General features: G+C 42.6%; 1 protein-coding gene across 2 annotated transcripts; it reads right to left on the bottom strand.

Annotated features, from left to right (window-relative positions):
* Window positions 1-143: 143 nt before the first annotated feature.
* Window positions 144-7,220, bottom strand: cdkn1d (cyclin-dependent kinase inhibitor 1D). 2 transcript variants are annotated; one of them, XM_047575070.1, is made up of 4 exons: window positions 7,067-7,212; window positions 6,572-6,789; window positions 4,244-4,735; window positions 144-3,660 (listed from the first exon to the last, which is right to left on the bottom strand). In XM_047575070.1, exons 3-4 carry the CDS (start codon window positions 4,728-4,730, stop codon window positions 3,602-3,604), a joined length of 546 nt encoding a protein of 181 aa, XP_047431026.1. In that variant the 5' UTR covers window positions 4,731-4,735; window positions 6,572-6,789; window positions 7,067-7,212; the 3' UTR covers window positions 144-3,601. The 2 variants fall into 2 exon arrangements, with proteins under 2 accessions (XP_047431026.1, XP_047431027.1); XM_047575071.1 differs by lacking the exon at window positions 6,572-6,789 and having other exon boundaries at window positions 7,067-7,220.
* Between the last annotated feature and the right edge of the window lie 12,362 nt (window positions 7,221-19,582).

The following is a 19,582-nucleotide window of genomic DNA, read 5'->3' as shown; positions in this document are numbered from 1 at the left end:
GAATCTTAAGCTTAGTTATTAATAATTCTATAGGAACGTATGTGCAGTATTGAATCAGAACCACCAGGGGGTGCTATGGCTGCAAAATTATACCAGTATATTTTCTGTTAATACTTTAACAGCAAAACAAGAGGAGACGGTAATTTAGGGTTTATATCAATATCATTCATTGACGTTTTATTCATTTGAGCACATTATGAAAGGCAACAGTGTACCAGCAACCCAGCAATGGAATCTCTTAACATTTTCTATAAAAACATTACCGTCCAAAAACAAAATGGATGATTCTGATCTCATACAATTACACTTCTTACATGTTGAAAGGATACATTAAATTACAACAAAATTATTACAAACATTCATGCATATACAATGTAGTAAAAACCCTACACTTTTATACAGCTGCGACAGGTGAATTAGGAAAGCAAAGTTTGCTCGAGCACAGTGAGACACAGACTGATTGATGTTTTACATTTGAGTTTTTCCTGTTTTTTTTTTTTGTTTTTTTTTATTTTTCCTCACAAAAGACACGAGGAAGTCTAACAAAGCTACAAAAAGAAGAAACGTTAGAAATCCAAATCACAACAGTGACAAGTCTGATGGGAGGAAAAAAAAATATTTATTCGAACCTCTGTCTCAGTTTCTCAATGAGAACTTGTATGTTTTTTTTGTAAGATTGCCTTAAAAAAATAGTTCTTTTGTCGACAATGTTTTAAGTAGTGCAAAGATATAGTTTCAGAAATAACACAATTAGTTAGTTATAGCAAAAAAAGGGAACTTCTAATTATTTCCCCACAAACACAAACTGAAAATAACTTAATATAGACTTTGAAGGTTTTGCCTCGACAAGATAGATGCACACAAACGCTATCACACACACACACATACACACACACACACAGATATCCTGAAGAGTTTAAATCGACTCAAAATAGCCATGTCTGCAATTTTTTACATCCGTGAGTTTTAGCCATGCAGAGTTATGAAAACCCCAAAATGTTTATGAACAACTGCTTTCATGCAGATTTTTCACAGAGGCAGCTGGTTCATAAAAGCGCGACTTTTAAGGGGGCAGACAATAAAGCGTGTCTGAATCACAGGCCACTTGTCTGGCTAGAGAAATCCTTTGATCCAGAAGGGGTCTGAGACATTTTCTATTAAAGTTTGTCCCTTTTTCCTCATCCTTCCCCCCACCGCTAGTCCTCTGCTCTGTCTATTCTGGGAAAGCTGTCAAAGCAAAGTGAGGCAGGGAAAGAGGGAGCGACAACAAAAGCTGTCTGCCTGTCCCACCCACCCCCCTTGTGGGACCAGTTTCCTCTGTGCGGAGGAGGGCCCCGCTCTCTGACACACTGACTCTTTCACCTGATGTGAAACTCTACACGGAGCTCTGAACCTCAACAGCTTTGACCACAACAGAATAACAGCCCCCCCCCCCTGTCTCTCTTTCGTGTCTGCAGACACAAACAACCTGAGCTAAATTGATTTTTTTTTTCTTCAGTTTTTCTTGTATCTGTGCCACTGAATCGTTTGATGAGGTAGTAAGAGCGGATGAATCCAAGTTATGGCTTTTTATCCACACACAAATTGGAATTGGGGAATTAAGAATTAATTAACAACTTGAGCAGTTATGTCCCTACAGAAGTGGGTTAACGCCACCATTGAGAATATTCTGGAGAAAAATCTAAGAAACTCTAAATTTACTTTTGTCTAATTCTGGGGGAAAGAAAGTCGTCAATTAGTGAGAAAATATCCTCAATCTGGTTAAAAAAAAAGTTTCCTTAAGAGGAAAAAATCTAATACAAGAAAAGGATTAAAGTCTGGATTTTGGAAAAAATATTAATTGTAGGGAAAAATGCCAGCTTTCAGTTTAAATTCTGACTTAAAGTTAGAATTCATATAAATAAGTTTAAATTCTGTGGAAAAAAAATCTGAATTCTGACGGAAAAAAAAAAGGTGTAGTGGCCCTAATCGCCTTCCATGCGGAACACCTAAGACTGCTTAACTTGTCTTTAAAAAAATGTTTTTTTTAGGATCTTGGCTGACTTGAAAATCTCCTGTGATCCATAACTAATTAGTCAAACATTTAGCAACATTAAAAAAACAAAAGCTGCCTAACTTGTCTTTAAAAAATAATGCAAGTATTTCTTTTAGGATCTTGGCTGACTTGAAAATCCCCTGCGATCCTTAACTGATCAAACATTTAGTAACGTGTAAAAAAAAAAAAAAAAAAAAAAGTTCCTAGTTTAATGCCTCAGCTGCCAACTTTAAATAACTGTGAAAAACCTCATGACTTCACACACCACTGCACACCACACCAACACATTCACACCCACACGTCAATGCATATATGTATACACAATGCCAACACTTATCGAAAACCTGCACGGCGACAGAAAATGTGACACAGCTAGACTCTTCATATAAAACAAGGATCAAGGGGCGGAATCGGGAAATTTTGATTCCTCCGAGCTGCAACACAGTGATAAAAAAACAAACAAACAAAAAAAAACACTTCATTCCCTTCATGGAGTAAACCTAGGAGGTGGGCTTCACATGAAGAAGATGAGTGGAAAATGCTACATAATTAAAAGCACAAAGCTGATAAAAGACATACCACCATATAAGGTACGTTTAGGTCTGTTGCCAAAAAGAAGAATTTCATAACCCCATTATGCAAATAATACAAAGCAAAAAGGAATATAGTTTGGAATTTTTTGCTACGTTGTTACGAATATTTTTGAAGTGGTGGCTTGAGTATGAGCCATTATGACTTGTAGTCTAAGGCACATTTAGGGGCAATGGCACGACTTATTTTACCTCGTTTCTCACATTGCTTTTCTATTTGTTAAATTTGAAATAAATATGTGATATAAAACACTATTATTATTATTATTATTATTATTATTATTACTCAGATTTGAAGTCCCTATCACACAAGTACGGATGCATTACCTCTGGAGCTGAACCTCCACCACTGACCTTTAACCTGGAGGTAATCACAGTCGCGCTGCCAAATTTTAAACCCCGGGCGAGGTTTTGACCCCGAGGCTCAACTTGAGCTTTCGGGGCCGTGGGGTGAGACTAAAGGCTTGCGTGTGGAACGTGGGACAGGAATAGTAACTCATCTAATCAAAACCTCTTATGACTTGTAGCGAGAAGGGAGGGTAAAAAGGTCAAGGACTGAGGTCAAATACTATTCATGGCCTGTTGGAGGGGAATTAACCTCTCAAAACTAGAGCCGGTTTTCTTTATCCTGAAAGAGTGCATTCAAAAATGATTTCACAGTATAGTTAGGCAAAAGAAAAGAAAAGAAAAAAAAAAGCTGAGTTAAAACAGTATATAGAATATACAGTATATATAATATTTATCCACAAAAACCGTGTCTAGAGTCTGAGAAACGAGGAGAATGGTAGCTTCCTTGTGCTGAATATTAAAGGTATGTGGTGTCAGAAGTTTTTTTTTTTTGAAGCCCGTGTATGTGTGAGCTTGTGGACAGTCATTAACAAATTGCTACATATGTACACATGATCTATGTGAGGTGACGTGTAGAGGGATGTGTCGACCACTTAGTGATCTTCCACCGGGGGCCCGTTGTGCTTCTCTACTGCCGAGAAGATGACTTGTGATTCAGAAGCTTCTTCTTCTTCAACTTGAAGAAATCTGGAGAGGGAACAAGGACAATGGGGTGATTATTCATGACGAAAATCAAAGCAGTTCTAAAGAACTAACCACAGGGGTATAATGACCTATAAACAAAGACAGTTTCGTATTATTTAAATTTGTTTTAGTGCAGAGAAAAACAAGTAAATTAGGGGAATGTTTACATTGATTAATATTGCAGGCCAGATTAGACCATCTGGCAGATTGCATGTTTGCCACCTGTGATGTACCAGGACATGGTTAGCTTAGCGTTGTCTGGCTCTGCTCTCTCAAATGGCAACAAAACCTGTCTGCAACTCGTCAAAAAATAAAAATAAACTGTGGTTTTTAAGCCGGGCTTAGAGATTTTGTAGCTTGGAAGCCAACCTGAACTTCCCCACGCCCACAAAATTTATAATTAACACACGCCCTTTGATGAAATCCCATTGCTTTCCCAATGCCAGTCAAACTGCTTACTGCTTTATCCAGTCTGTCCAAAACGCTAAGCTAATGGCAGCTATATTTAGCATTTGCTTCTTCTCGTTTAATCCGTGGCAGCTGTTTATTCATTGCTTGAAATAAAAAAAGATGTCGCTGAGCTCACCTGTGATGGCGGACTGCCTTCGCTTCCCCAACCGGAGCCTGTAGTACCCCCTTGTGGTCACTTCCAGGTACTCATCCCCAGACCCGGACCCCGAGGAGCTGCTGGACACGGGCGAGCCCTCGCCCGACGAGGACGACATCCGCCTCGCGCACGTCGCCGCCCTGGCCTGCGCCGCCGGCCGCACCATGCAGCTGCGGTAGAACGCCGGCACGTCCTGGCACCTGAGCTCCTCCCACTCGATGCTGGAGCCCTCGCCCGGCACGTCGCCCTGGAAGTCGAAGTTCCAGCGCTTGTTGGCCACCTCCACGCTCATGCAGAGCAGCCGCTGGAAGTCCTGCTGCAGCTGCTTGTGGTCGACGGGCCCGAAGAGGTTCCTCCGCACCGGGCCCACCTTCAACCGCAGGTCCTCGATGCCTCCCAGACGCGAGAGCTCGGAGTCGGGCTCCGTACTTGGTCCTGATTTTGATGGAGTCGATGTAGAAGCCATCGTCCCTATAAAAGAGCAGACGCATAAGTGAGAAAGGGGGAGGTCGAGTGTTACCCCTGTTGGGTCTGCAGAGTTTCAAAAAGGTGTGATCTGTTTTGTGATCACACACACACGCACATACAAGCTATTAAAAGTCAAACAGCAGCGTCTGCCCTCTCCCGTGTTTTATGTGATCAAACCCACATGTGCCCCCAACCTGTTGAGTAATTACAGCCGCGACAGGTACCTGGGCCGACACCGAATAAATCTCCAGCCACGCTCACAGCCGCGCCCGTGTCAAAATGAACCTGATTCCGCCACCTGCTCTGGCGTTTGCCAGTCAAAGGTCGGCAGCAGAGGTCAGCGGGTCACACGGGGGGAAAAAGGCCAGGAATGTTTAATGCAGCTGCCACAATTAATTAGAGGAATACTGCAAAAAACAGACTGAGTCTGGTGTTTTACCTATACAGAAACATGGACACAACTGTAGCTCCCACTTGCCGTGCACAGGCAGTGAAGGGCTGCTGTTATCTGGGGAGGGGCGGTTACGGCTATAGAAATGCTGTTGGCTCTAAACTAAAATAAAAGCTTATGAGTTAAGTCCCCAGCAAATGCACTTTTTTTTTCTCCCCTCGTAAAATCCCCAGGGGTCCCAAAGGCCCCACTAGAACTTTCATCTGATTTGTGGTGAAAAGATTAACTAAACTTTTTTTTTTCTTTCCATATTTACACACACTGCTCTTTTTATTCCGCAATTTATAGGCGTAACCGGTCCAATGTGGGTTCAATATAAAAAAAAAAAAAACAGTAATAGGGAGAAAAATACCCACGGGGGGGGGGGGGGGGGTGATAGGGAGAAATAGCGTTGCGCAACTGAGCGACACCTAGACTGTATCATTCGTAATCTAGATTTTATGAGTCTGTCTCTGCCCATTCGGACTCGTAAAAACTCAGTGTTGTAAACCACGACAGGCGACGAATTCATACGTTTTATAAGTGCGTAATTTGTCCAAATTGCAGTTTACTGCAGATTTACGAGGCGCAACTTCTTTCTTTTTCGTTTACTTCTTCTCAGAACTCGAAAACAACACTAGTTCGTAATTTTCTCTTTCTTTTTTCTTGTTTTTTTTTTTTTTTTAATAATAACGCCACACTTTAATTGCTTCGTGCCACCGACGGGGCCGCTCTCGCTCCCCTCTTCGAGAGAAAGTTGTTTGCGTCGAAAATGAAGTGGGCGCGGTATGCAGGTCAGGTTTCCACTGTGGTCGGTGTCCCCACTTCCACATTAAAAAAAAACACCGAGAAAATATTCAAATATTTAACCCCTAAGGCCCCACTGGAAAAAAAAAAAAAAAAGAACAACTAAACCTAAAAAATGCACCAACTATCCCCACAGCGCAACACACCACCGCGCATGAGTGAATAATACAGAAAAAAGCAAGAAAGTCCGTTTTGTGAGTGACTTCAGAGTTTCAAAGTGACTTCAGTTTAGAGGTAGAGCTGCGTGACGCAGTTTGATTCACGGAGGATGTGGGTCAATGAGATGCGAAACGCAAACAGTGCGCATCTTGTCACAGTATTTGACACATCTCGCGCTGCAAACGGCATTATAGTTTTCTAATGTACATTAGGAGCAACAACACAAGAGTGTTTACCGAAATATTCCGACGCTTATTGTTACGTCCTAACATATGGCACAACGGGGACAGCGACAGTGCATTTAACGAACCCAATAACGGAACAAACCCAAACAAAAAGCGTCTTAATAACGACATGTACACACATATATATATTTTTTTAAAATAACAACCACGCAAACTATCTCCAAACACTGCTCACATCAAATAACATCCTCCTCTTACCATCAGCGTCTCAAAAAGTTTCGTAGCGGAGTTTGACGAGCTGCTGCGTTTCCTTCCCAAACTTTTACGCACTGTCCGTGCACCGAATCCGAGGAATGAAAGGTGCTCCTTGACAATCCCGTGTAGATAAACAAGTGTCACGTTGAAAATTTTCGGTAGGTACTGCCCACGGGAGGGTCGTGCCTGTCCCCTTATCTACGACTTGTTTGTTATGGACTCTGGAGAGACAGGGGAAGGGGGACGTCCTATGAGAGAAGTGGGTCACGTGGCTTCCATCAACACAGTCATTGTTGGAGCGCAGCCAGGAGGTAAACGACGGTATCATAAACCCATAGCATATCTATTCTATAAAGTGCTGCATGTTGACTGCAATAGATGCTGCAAACATGCACTAGGAAAATGCATCCAAATTGCACGTGACATGGGAAAAAAGTTCTGTAGTTGTACTTATTTATTGCATACGCACTAACATGTTAATAATAAATAGTTTATTACCTTGTTATCATGAACTAATCCTCTTGATCTTGCTTTGCGCGGGGCTCCAAAAAGCTGATGCTCCTCCTGCGCTGCGCCGCGAACACTGAGCTTCACTTCTCCTTCCCAGCCTCCAGAAGTAGGTCAAATATCTTCGCAGTGGCCACCATTTCCCCTTCGCTCCATCCAATGTGACACACATTCTCGTGTAGTGCTTGCGTCACGTTTTGTTTTGGCACCGCGCTCACACCCTTCGAGTCACGTTGAGCTGCAACGTGATCGACTCCTTCTTCCCTCAGGTTTACCACATCCTCGCCTGCACGCCATGTACTTTATACGAAAAGGTGCGGAGTGAAAAATAAAGCACACCAACATTGCTTTGCGGGATCCTGAGCGTGTAGTTCATAATGGCACGGAAAGCGCAGCTATTTCTCCTGTTGACCTACTGACCTCTTAATACACTTTTTTTATGAAATTAGAGTGAAATGAGGAAAGTTAAGTTGTGAAGGGTAAAGCCAAGTTAAATGAAAGCCTTAGTTGCATGCAACTTCAGTTTATTGGAGTTTTTTTTTTTTTCTGTCTTTGCTTACAGTCTTTGCTTCCAGTTTTTGAATGGCTGCTTTTATTTGGACACATTCTTTGTTTCCATGTCTGTTATGAAATACTCTAGGTTGTCCTTTCCTTTTGTAATTGAGACAACCTATTTTGTATTATTACCCGGGCTCTTACAAGCGGATTACACGTGCAGCAGATTTACGGTTGGAATTGCTTTTCAGTGACCTAATGTAGGAGTCATGCGAGAGGCTGCTTGCTGGTCAACGCCCCTCAGTGAGAAGGGTTATTCCAGGTTTTACATATAAATACAGTAAGCTCACTGTCTATTTTTATGCTGCTTAGCGCCTGGACTGTCTCCTATGTGTCATGTTTTCCCACTTCAGACAGACGGTCTACAGAAGTTTATGAGATATCCCGCTTAATGATGTCAAAGTGGTGGACAGCTGACCTAGATGTCTCACCACCTTGACCAAGTTTCTTGGACGAGGCTATTTACGTTAGCGTAACAGTTTCCCTAAATGCATCCAAGTGTGCTTATGCATTTTATAATCCTCTAATAATAATCTGTTAGAATAGTGGTGCTGTAGGAAAATGATTAAGGTTGGGAGATGTGGATGCACCCACGTGGCACCCTTTGCTTCTGCATCTCCACAATTTTCGATTTCATTTTTTTGGATCAATACAGATGGAGGAAAGGTGAACTGAGGAGGTTCGTAGATGGAAAAACATTTGTATGGCTAGTGTTTGGCAAAACTTCGGTGGAAGTTTAATTCGCCATTGTTGAAAGTGAAGCAGGAAGTCGAAAAAAATTAATCCGACTGGTATAAAAAGACACAGCCTACTAGTGTATGGGTGGTGGTATTACAGAGGGAGGCAAACTGAGGAGGCACAAGTAGAAACGTCTCACACCGGTGTATGCTACGTGCATAGGTTACTGCATCCATGTCCCGCAGTACCCTAAAATAGTCTTTAATGCATGGGTCTTCAACAGGGGCTCTGCAACCCCTAGGGGTCCTGCGGAGGTACTGCGTGGGGGAGTTGCTGAGCCAATCTCGAGGCCATATATCACAAAATAAAGCACATAAATGAGTACAGTGAAATGAGGAAAGTTAAATTTTGGAGGAAAAAAAGTTAACTAAAAGCATACGTTGCATTCAACTTTAGCTTATTTGGAGTTTTTTTTTTTCCCACAATCTTTGCTTCCTGTTTGTGAATGACTGCTTTTATTACGACACATTCTTTGTTTCCATGTCTGTTATGAAATACTCTAGGTTCCCTTTTCCTATTGTAATTGAGACAACCTATTTTGTATTTTTACCCGGGCTCTTACAAGCGGATTAGGTACTACAGGGATGTTGCAAAATCTTTGGTTGATTAGACATTTTTGTGTATATATATTTTTTTTAAATTTCCCCCATGAATTTATATTTCTTTGAATGCACATTAACATGAATCCAACATATTTTATTAAAGGGATAAATAGAGGCAGAAGGCGACACCCGACCTGTCAGTCTAAGCCTCCGGTACACAGTAGGACACGCCCCTATCGCCGCTGAGCCAGTCGCGAGGCCACGTATTACAAAATAGAAATACAAAAATTATTATTTGAACCTGTGTATTATTTCAATAGCTTAATATTGAATGCAGAATGATAATAATAATGTATATTTATAATTTGCACTAAGATGCATTTGACATAGTAGGTAGAGTGTCCCTACTTAATCTCTCCATCAGTTTGGGGGTCCTTGGTCTGAAAAACGTTGAAGACTCCTGGTTTAAGGGTCAGGCATAATTATTGCCATGACAGATTTAAGTGACAGGTTAGTACGTGAGTCATGCCCTTCAGGACACATACGAGGGATGTCATGGAGGGATTCATCGTTTTTCTATGTACGGTTCACGACTAAACCGCGAGAACAACCCAGGGAAGCCTCGTCTGACGTGACATCACTGTCAGCAGATGGCGCGAATGGCGCCGTGAATATTTTGCTGAGGTCAGCAGAGCTTTGTTGTCATGGTCGCAGTAACAGCCACGTGGTTGCATGTAACAACACTGCGCGTGTGTAGGAGAGAGGACATGAACGGCAGTCTCCAACGTGTAAGTCAGATGTTTGACTGACCCATCCATCCACCCCACCTTCTACAAAATTTGCCCCGTAATGTAACAATACGTAATCAAGGAAACACTGGTTGGATATTGTAAGACCGTTTTCCTGTGTAGATGAGCAACCATGGTCCGTGGTGACCGCAAAAGGCGTTTTCTCATACTTAACAATATTGCTATTCAACCATGAGAAACAGCACGTATCACGCCCCCTTTTCTCATGCCTCCAATAGTTTCCATAAACGTCAAAAAACATCCCAGGATGATCTGTTCACTGACATTTATTCAGAGAAAATTTCTATTGTTTTTTTTTTTTTTTTTTTTTATGTAATTTTATGTGTCTCTCATGACACATAATAGTCAGTCAGGGTTGTGGCCCAGTTTCCTGGTGCCTTGCTAATCTGTGTGTCAAGTGGCCTTTATGCACTGTCATTCGAGGATTTATTGAGTAGACAATGAGGCCTGAGCAGCATGATTCCTCTGTGTTTTGTCAGCTCTCCGACCTGTATTTGTTCCACATGAAATTCCTAATCCTCCTCTTGTTGACAACAGTGTCATGTGTGTTTTGGTGTGCCCCCCTCCCCTCCCTTCTTTAATCCAGTCCTGTATGTTACAGTTGGAAACGCAGTCATTAAGCCCATTGTTTTGCCCTCCACGGTCAGTGCCCTTTGAATACATTAGCACGCTCGCAAAACAACAGTCACAGAGTATAATGTGACTCCGGTCAGAAGACTGGGAACCGTCATGGTCCTGTCCTTTTTTTTTTATTCAAATGTTAGTGATTCACTGTGAAAACCGGGCGAACAAAGGATGCAGCAGAATCCGTTTTGAAACTTACAGTGCATATCCTGCAGACAGTCTTTTGTGCTGGGTTAATTCATCGTGAGTGGGGACGGCAAATACGTCAAAAAAAAAAGGAACTAAAGATGAGTGTATTTAGTGCGATGTCAACAGTTGGTTTCAGGTTTGATTTTGGTTGTTGACACAACTGAGGTATAACCAGATACGCTCATTGCTCTTTTACAAGGTGGTTGTCTAGTTAAAGAAACTGAAAGAACAACAAACCCTTCAAACTATAGGGATAGCTAACCTGTTTAAATATCACTGAAATTTTACAATTAGGGATTTGTAAAATGCCTTTCTAAATGATACTGCACTGATACATTTTGAAGTGCAATGTGAGTTGTAGGGTCTGGTAGAAACTGATGTCGTCTCGGGATGAAAGTTTTAAACATTAAACACATCACATATTCAGTGCATTTACATGCAGATGCAGATATTTCTTCTACAGTAATACACGCCAACCAGTCAACCATGATATTTCCTTCTGGCTCAAGTCTGGTAAAAACCTGACAAATCGTGGTTTAGTGGAAGGGGAAGGCTATGGGGCAGCTATCAAACTCCAGCTTGTTCAAATTGGTACTACATAATCAGTCCTTTACCTTTTGAAGTCTACTCCACTACACCAGATTCTGAAAATGTTGAACTATAGGCCAGAAGCTGCAGACTTCATATATCATATAGTTTCAGATATGGACCAGAAAAGTTGAACTATGAGTTTTAAATAAAGTAATGATACAATATAACGTTTAATAACTAAGATAGGATTTTCATCTTTGGCAAAAAATCTGAAAGGCAACCACTGAATATCATGTTGTTTTTAGATTTAAAACTTGTTTGGTTTCACTCCGGATGTGAGGCAGGTCAAAGGTTATTTGATTTGCCAATTTGCCAAACCACAACCTTTAAGAGAATTTGACGCCAAAAATGCTCCTCGGCAAAACGCTTTGTGCGCATTTCAGCAGGAAGTCACTTTGGTGGAGGGGAAGCTGTGACTGAGAGAAAGAGGGCAAGAAGCAGACGAGCGGAAGTTGTAGGTTCACAGGTGCAGCGCGGGGGTTTCCACATCCTTCTGCCCTTCGGTTGCGGAAGCGAATACGGAGAAGAGTCTCACCACAGGCAGGGGATTGTTTACGTCGCCATCATTTCCTGATGTACCGCAACAAACTTTATGCAAGGAAACGAGCCCCGAAGGAGCGGAGTAACGTGGTGAAATGTCAGAGACAAGAAAACCATCAAAGTGGGGAAAGGAGAGAAAACGTGTGCTACATTAGAGATAGAAAAAAGCTACCAGGTGATATAAGACATGCGGTGCCTTGAATTTGCAGATTTATGTCGACAAGCTCCCCCACATACGTGACGATATGTACATACACACATGTATACATGCAAACATTCATGCAGTAGATAGAGATCTACCACAACACACTACGACTGCACTGTACATACCTATAGGCTATATCTGTGTAGCAGCTACATGACATACTGTATGTAAGACATATGGAAAATTAATTAAAATCTAGCCTACATTTTGGAAAAAGTGATAAATTATACTCCACAAAACACCATGAATAATTGCCTTAAGGAATGGGTTCTACATTATCTGGTGAATAGTCATGTTCAGAGCAGACCGGTGACTCATAAATCAAAGGCCCTTTGGATATTGCTAGCCGTCTATGCCATGACCCTGTCTAGATTTTTTTTTTTTTTGTTATGTGTGAATAAGTTCAGATTGCCCCTTGAGGGACAAATTAACTAGTTTGAAATTGAAAGAGGGACAAGGACAAAGGTATAAGGACACATTGTTTCAGAGGCACGTTCTAACTACACACTGGTATATGGTTATTGTGATCAGTGGTGGTTCTAGGTTCTGGGGGCCCCAGGCAAAGAAGGTACAGTATGTTTGTTATCCCCAAGCCCAAAACTCGTGACATCTGTCATGGGTTAGTTACAAGGGGCCCCCATTGAGGAGTTGTTGAGTATTGTTGATGCACTTCAAAGGTTGAAAGGATTTTATTGTGGCCATTGCAAAATAAGTCAAAAGATAGCCAGCTGGATTTAGCCTGGCTGGTGGTTTGTCCGTGGTGAGGGTATATCCTTGATCCTACTGGCGTAAACAGCAGGGTGAACAGAAGTGTTCAAATCTGCTCAATATTGCAAAGGCTCAGTTTAGCATGACTTAGTCTAGCTTTCCTCAACGTAAATACTTTAGGATCATCAAACAAATTTAAATATCAGTCATAGATACCACAAGTAAATAGCAAGTCATTCAGCTCTGTCAGTCTGGATAAGGTTATAAATCCATTTCTAAAGCTTTTGGACTCCAGTGAACCACTAATAGTGAAACCATGGAACAGTGGTGAACCTTCCCAGGAGTGGCTGGCCGACCAAAATCACCCCAAGAGTGCAGCAACGACTCTTCCAAGAGGTCACAAAAAACCCCACAGCAACATCCAAAGAACAGCAGGCCTCAGTTGCCTCAGTCAAGGTCGGTGTTCATGACTCCACCATAAGAAAGAGACTGGACTGAAATGACATGCAAGGGAGAGTTCAAGACCAAAACCACTGCTGAGCAAAGAGAACATAAAGGCTCATCTCAGTTTGGCCAGAAAACATCATGATGATCCCCAAGACTTTTGTGAAAAACTCTGTGGAAGTTGAACCTTTTGGAAGGTGTGTGTCCCATTACATCTGGCTTAAAACTAACATTGCATTTTAGAAAAAGAACATCATAGCAACAGTAAAATCTGGTGGTGGTAGTGTGATGGTCTGCTGCTGTTTTGCTGCTTCAGGACCTGGAAGACTTTCTGTGATAAATGGAACCATTCTGCTGAATGTCCGGCCATCTGTTCGCTTGATTGCAGTTGTTGCTGCCAAAGGTGGCCCAACCAGTTATCGGGTTTAGGGGGCTATATATACTATTTCACTTATTGAAGACTTTGTTTGGGAAACAAAGGGACAATGCACATTAATGAACAGTATAGTGTAAATGTGAATTTGCCAGATTATAGCCAAATAACCCAGAATTTCCTAGAATTATCAAAACTTAACATGTTGTATTTAGTTAAGATGTTGCAGTGGTGATAAGTGTAAGTTTTTTTTTATCCATAATTTTCAATGCTTTTTTCGAGAGTTGTCCGAGAGTTTTAGGATTGAAGAGCCTGTCATAGAACAGCTAGTAAAGCAGTAGCCCAAATGTGAAAGTGTCATAGAATGTAAAAACATGAGGGCAGCACTCTCAGATAAGGACCACTATATTTCTTTGAAGTTGTAAATATGGAATTTTATTGTTTTTGATACCATTTTAACGTGGCTCCTGGGCGGCAATGGACTGTACTCGTGTTGCCTCCTCAGGATATTTGGCGACCGTAAAAATTAGGTATCATCAGCACATAACTGTACTTCCACCTTAAGACAAAAGTTAGATAAATCATTGATATAAAGAGAAAATAGAATGGGCCCTAATATGGATCCCTGGAGGACTCCGTGTGGGCAACCAAGATAATAGGAGCTGATACCGTCACCCACAGTACATTGTTCTCTGTGTGACAGATAAGATTCAAACTGTTTAATAGCTTGCACAGAGAAGTTGCAGTGAGACAATTTGGCTAACAAAACTTTGTGGTTGATGGTGTCAAACACAGCACCTACACGACTGTTTTCATCCAACTAACTTTCAAATTTCTCCGTAAGTTTGAACAGTTATATGCAGGGGGCTTCACTATTTCTAAGAAAGTCTGTTATATGTTTGGCAATCCATTTTTCAATTATACTATATATATTATTATATATTTCACTTCCATATCCTGGAAACCGCTGAATGCTTGATAGATAAATTAACTTAGTGCATGACTGGAGGTATCAACACTTCCTTATGTATTTTCAAAAACCTGGTCTTGAACCACTTGTAAATGCAGAGCTGCATTTACAAGTGGGAGGAGTTTCTATGGGAGTGTTCGCCCAGCTGTGGAGGCCATACTCTGATTTTGTGTGTGTGTGTGTGTGTGTGTGTGTGTGTACTCTGGGTCTGGAGAAATTTGGGGTTCATGGAGAGCGAGGCTGCCAGCTGGATATTGTCAGGGGTTCGCTGGGGGGAGCTTATGTGTCAGGGTGAGTGGGTTTGAGATGAAATGAGTCACTGTGTTTGTTTTGGGGGCTCCTCAGGGGGATGGCCTAGGGGGTCTTTGAGTAACATACAAATTTTAACAGGGGTTCTCATTTATTTTCTTCCAGTGGCTTGTGCAAGTTTGCTTGCACACTGTGTGTTGCCCTTGTGTATTTATCTGTACATGTGCGAAGCCGTTTTAGGAGCTGGGCCGTGCTTCGAGGTGATAACATCTTGCTCTTTGAAATATTGTTTTTGCAGAGCGCGTTTGTGGGCGTGGGGAACGGGAGGAGGAGGGACGAAGAGGAGGAGGAGGAGGAGGGCAAGGGGGCTGTAAAGGAGGGGCGAGGCGGGTGTAAATCGATCCTTTGTTTTCGTCCCTGCGTATGTGAGAGGGGAACTTGTTTTGGTCCCGCTGAGTTAACGCTGAGGCGAGTTCAATGTCAAAGTCACTGCAAGACAATCTGAAGTCATGTGAAAGTGGAGCGAAAGCAGAACAACAAAACCCTGCTTTCTAATGAAACCCCGCACCACGCGAGCCGCTTTTCAACGCGGCACAACACAAACAAACGTGGGGGAGGTCACTAATGAACTTAGCTCACTGGAAATATGCTGTATCTGCCATTCATAACTCCGGGAGGTCTGCTTCTTCTCCGTGCGGCCGAGGTGAAAAGGTGGCGCGCTCCAGCTGATGTGTTTTTGCCCTTATCTACATCTGGGGAACATCTGGTTTCCATCTGGCCCCGGCCGTGTCGTATTGGGCCGTGCGTGAGCGTGACAGTGCGTGAGAGCGAGAGCGGAGAGAGGGCATGGAATATATTTGAGAGTTTGGATGAGCGTGACTGGCGGTCCGAGATGAGGGGGGGGGGGGAATGCAGGGTGGACGAATGAATGAGGGGGAGAAAATGTGCTTACGCGAGAGAGCGTGTTACCTGGCCTGCGCCCAATAATGTAGCAGCTTCGAACCGCGCAAATGGCGACCACATGTAGGACTCGGCACGTAAACGGCTAATCTGTTTGTTTACAGGGGAAACCAGATATTTTATCATTCAACACCTGCGATGGTGATATGAATCTGGAAGGCAGACTTATCTGTTTAACACCGTGTAGATGGACACCTCCAAATGAAGCATTATTAGTATTATAAATCAGAATGCCTCGTTATAAGATGCTAGTTGCTCAGTTCTGACAGTGAGCAGCGAGGCCAGATCCAGACTCTGATCTTTAAAAGACGAAGTACGGTGAGCTACAGAGAGAAGAAGAAGAAGAGGAAGAAGAAGAAGAAGAGGGGGCCTCTGACTCCTAAGGGGGATCTCGTGAGCTGGGGCCACATGGTATTGATGGTAACAGGGCCGGCTGGGCTTTTCACTTCGCAGCGTGCCGTATCAGCACACCAATCAGCCACAATATTAAAACCACTGACCGGAGAAGTGAATATCTTTGACCATCTTGAGATGAATCACTGTTCTGCTGGGAAACTTTCACACCTGGCATTCACGTGGATGCTACTTAGACGTGTAGCACTCACTTAGACCAGACCAGGCAGGATGCAGCCTGACACAGACACACAAAAACAGTTTAGGAAAACAACTAACCTGGCCTCTGAATTCACTAGATCTCAAACTGATCAAGTATCTGCGGGAGGAGCCACCGAGGCCCCTCCCCTCAACCCGTAGTACCCAGTGGGCCCCCCCACTAACAACAGTCTGTTACCACACCACAGGATACCCTCAGAGAGGGCACGAAGAGCAAAACAGAGATCTACACCATATTAGGGAAGTGGTCAGTTGGTGTGGGGTGACCTGATAAGCATGACACATGTAGACACATTAAAATGCGGCTAAGATCGTTTCAGAGTTATTTATACGTCGTGTCAAATCAAACGCTCTTAGGTTAGACCATAATTTAAGTGCACTGTGAGGATCGTGCTAACAAATTCCACTACACAAGTTAAAGAAATCTCCACTTATTAAACTCTGACACCGTAAAGTCTGGTTCGCACTTCTTCCGCTGAAGAAGGACACTCTGTCATCATCCCCACAGAGGCCCCTCCACTCAACCCACAGGACCCAAAGGTCCCACTAACGGCATCCTGTTACCAGACACCCCCAGAAGACCCATGTCCATTCTCCTATGAGTCACAACTGTGTTGGAGGCACAAGGGAGACCTACGCAATATTAAGAAGGTGGTCATAATGTTTTGCTTCATCTATATGCTTGAGAAGGCATGTAAAAAATTTTGTTTTAACTTGCAGTTTATTGGAAAAAAAAATATATAGAAAGTAGAGATTAAAGACTTAAAACTTTCAGTACTATATACTGTATATATATGTATAAAACAACTAATAAAGTTTACATCTGCATTAGTACAAATACTGTATATTGCTGGTAACTGGACTAATTTATTATGGTGACCTTTTAATTATTGCCACTTAAAGTGTAGAGGCCTGCGAGTGGCTGGAGCCTGTCCCGGCTGGGAGAGGAGAGGTACACCCTTGAGATGGCACCAGTCTGTCACACGTCTACAACAGAAAGATAACACCACCAGTCACATTTTTTTTTTTTCTTAGCATAAGAGGAAGCCTGGAGAAAAACCCAGACAGGCAGGTGACCACCACCAAATTGTAACCACTCCATCTTTGTTCATCTTTGTCAAGGCTTTCCTGAGATTCCGCGTCCTTGGGTCATGCTAACAGCCAAGAACTTGTTGTCCGTGTGGTCCTTCGGGTATGTGTTCCTGAGATGTCACATTGTCTTGAGGGATGGACGACCCAGAAACACGTTGCTTCCAGCTACAACTGTTTCAGGTGTGAAATTTTTGAGAAAACAGTCTTTTACAAAAGCCATTCGAGAAACCTACATTTATTTTTCACTGCCGTAGACCCTCTATTATCCATATATAAACTAAATCCATGAGGCCACTATTAGGTTAGATTACAGACATAGGACCTCTTCCTGTATTTAATCAGACTGTAAGATGCAGAAATAGTATCAGTTTTGCTCTTGTTTCATTCCTATTAGGTCCATGGGACAAGGAGGTTAGTGTCAGGGAAACATGCTGCCTTTTTTTCCATCCCTGGTTGGAGTGCGTAGATGAATGGGTGGCAACAAACTTAGTTAAGATTCCACATAACTACGATCTGGAACAGCGGTCCCCTGACTGGCCGGTGCTGGTGTGGGCCGCAGAGGCGCAGAGAGCTCCCGGCTATTTTTTATTTTTTTGTTTTTGTTGCTGGGAATAGCGCCTCCGTCCCCCGCTCTGAACGGGTCTTCGGCCTGATCAGAGCGGCTCTACTCCGTCTGCTACTGCCCACGTGTCATTTTCATGCCGAGCGGCGGGAAAAGAAAGCATGCACGAAAAGAAAAGCCGTAGTGACAGTGAGAGAGAGCAAATGTGTGTGTGTGTTAAAGTCTGTGCGAGCGTGAGGGAGTGAGACAGGAAGCAAACGAGGGGCCCCACTCTCGGCCGCAAAGTAGTAGTAGTGACTAAAAAGATTCACTTTGGCGTGGGGGAACTTAACACTGTGTGTGTGTGTGTGTTTGTGTATGTGTGCGTGCATAAACTTAGCACGGATCTTAACAGCCCACTGAGGTGCGTATATATACACGGCCATGTGAACGTGAACTGCAGCTTGTGTGGGTACATTCACACTGTTTGTGTGATAACGTGGTGCGCTTCCTCTTAGGGGGGCCCACGATGGAAACTCATCGTGATCACGCATGTTGCGAGTCTGCGATGCGTGCGTGCACCTGTTAAGATGTTAGATAAGTTCTTTAGCTTGGGTAGGACTTTTTAGAGGGTTTTTCTTCAAAAAAAAAACTCTGAGTAAAAAGCAGAAAACACATGATGTTGTGAGCTCACGGAGCTTTCGGCTCGGGGAGAATCACATGTCTCGTGCTGAAGCACAGGGGGTCATGGGTTCCCTCCAGGCTTCGTCTCCGGGATGCTGAAGCACACGGACACATTCCTCCACAGCAGCTTAATTCCTGAGCACCAGCCAGAGGGCTCAACATTGTGACCTGTGACACTAAAGTACTAGGCCACTACTACTACTACTACTACTACTACTACTACTACTACTACATACTCTATCTGCATACTGCACAAGTGGCTTTTCACATTGGAGCACAGTTGCGTTCACACTGCATGAGGTTCTTCCTCCTCTGCCGAGGCGCACAACAAAAGAATATCACAGCACAGAGAGGCCGAAAATAACTGACATACTTTTGAGGAAGTCTCATAACTGTGTCATTCGCTCCTCGTCGTGTTGCGCCATCTGGTGCCCAAAGGAGGCTACGGCGTCGGAGTCACGGCTTTGAACATGAGTCGCAGCCACTCCGACAGGCGGCGTGGACTCACAGCTCCCTCTGCTGGTGATGAAACATGTGTGCAGTTTTAATGCTGTTATGATGATATACAGTGTGTAGACTATATATAAATATATGTGTTTTTATATATTATATTTTTAAATCCAGAGGTGAAAGAGCCTTCCGCATTTCGTCACATCTCCTGAGTGTATGTATAGGAGAGAGTATCAGAGCAGGTGGATTTTTTTTTTCATCACTTTGAGGAAAAAAAAGTCGAAATTTCAAGAAAAAGTCGAAATACTGGGGGTATTGGGGCTTAATTAATAATTAATATTAAGATTAATATTAAGATTGTTTTTTCAAAATTGTATCTTGATTTTATTTCAGTTATATTGCTGATATATTACAGAAAATGGTTCAGTATGACAAAGGTTTAGTAAAAAAATAATAATTTAAAATTGAATTGTGATTTAGCTTTCAGTTATATTGCTGATATATTTTATATATTTTTTATATTTTATATATTATATTGGACTGTTGCATGTCAACAGAAGATATATGTATGCTTACTTTTTGTTTGTTTGTATGTAGAGTAGGGATGTGTGTGCTGTATAGGCGTATAGAA

Source organism: Mugil cephalus, chromosome 22 (genome assembly GCF_022458985.1).
Source record: "Mugil cephalus isolate CIBA_MC_2020 chromosome 22, CIBA_Mcephalus_1.1, whole genome shotgun sequence".
Taxonomy (NCBI): Eukaryota; Metazoa; Chordata; class Actinopteri; order Mugiliformes; family Mugilidae; genus Mugil; species Mugil cephalus.
Note: the sequence above shows the minus strand (reverse complement) of the source record. Positions and strands in the feature narration are given on the sequence as shown.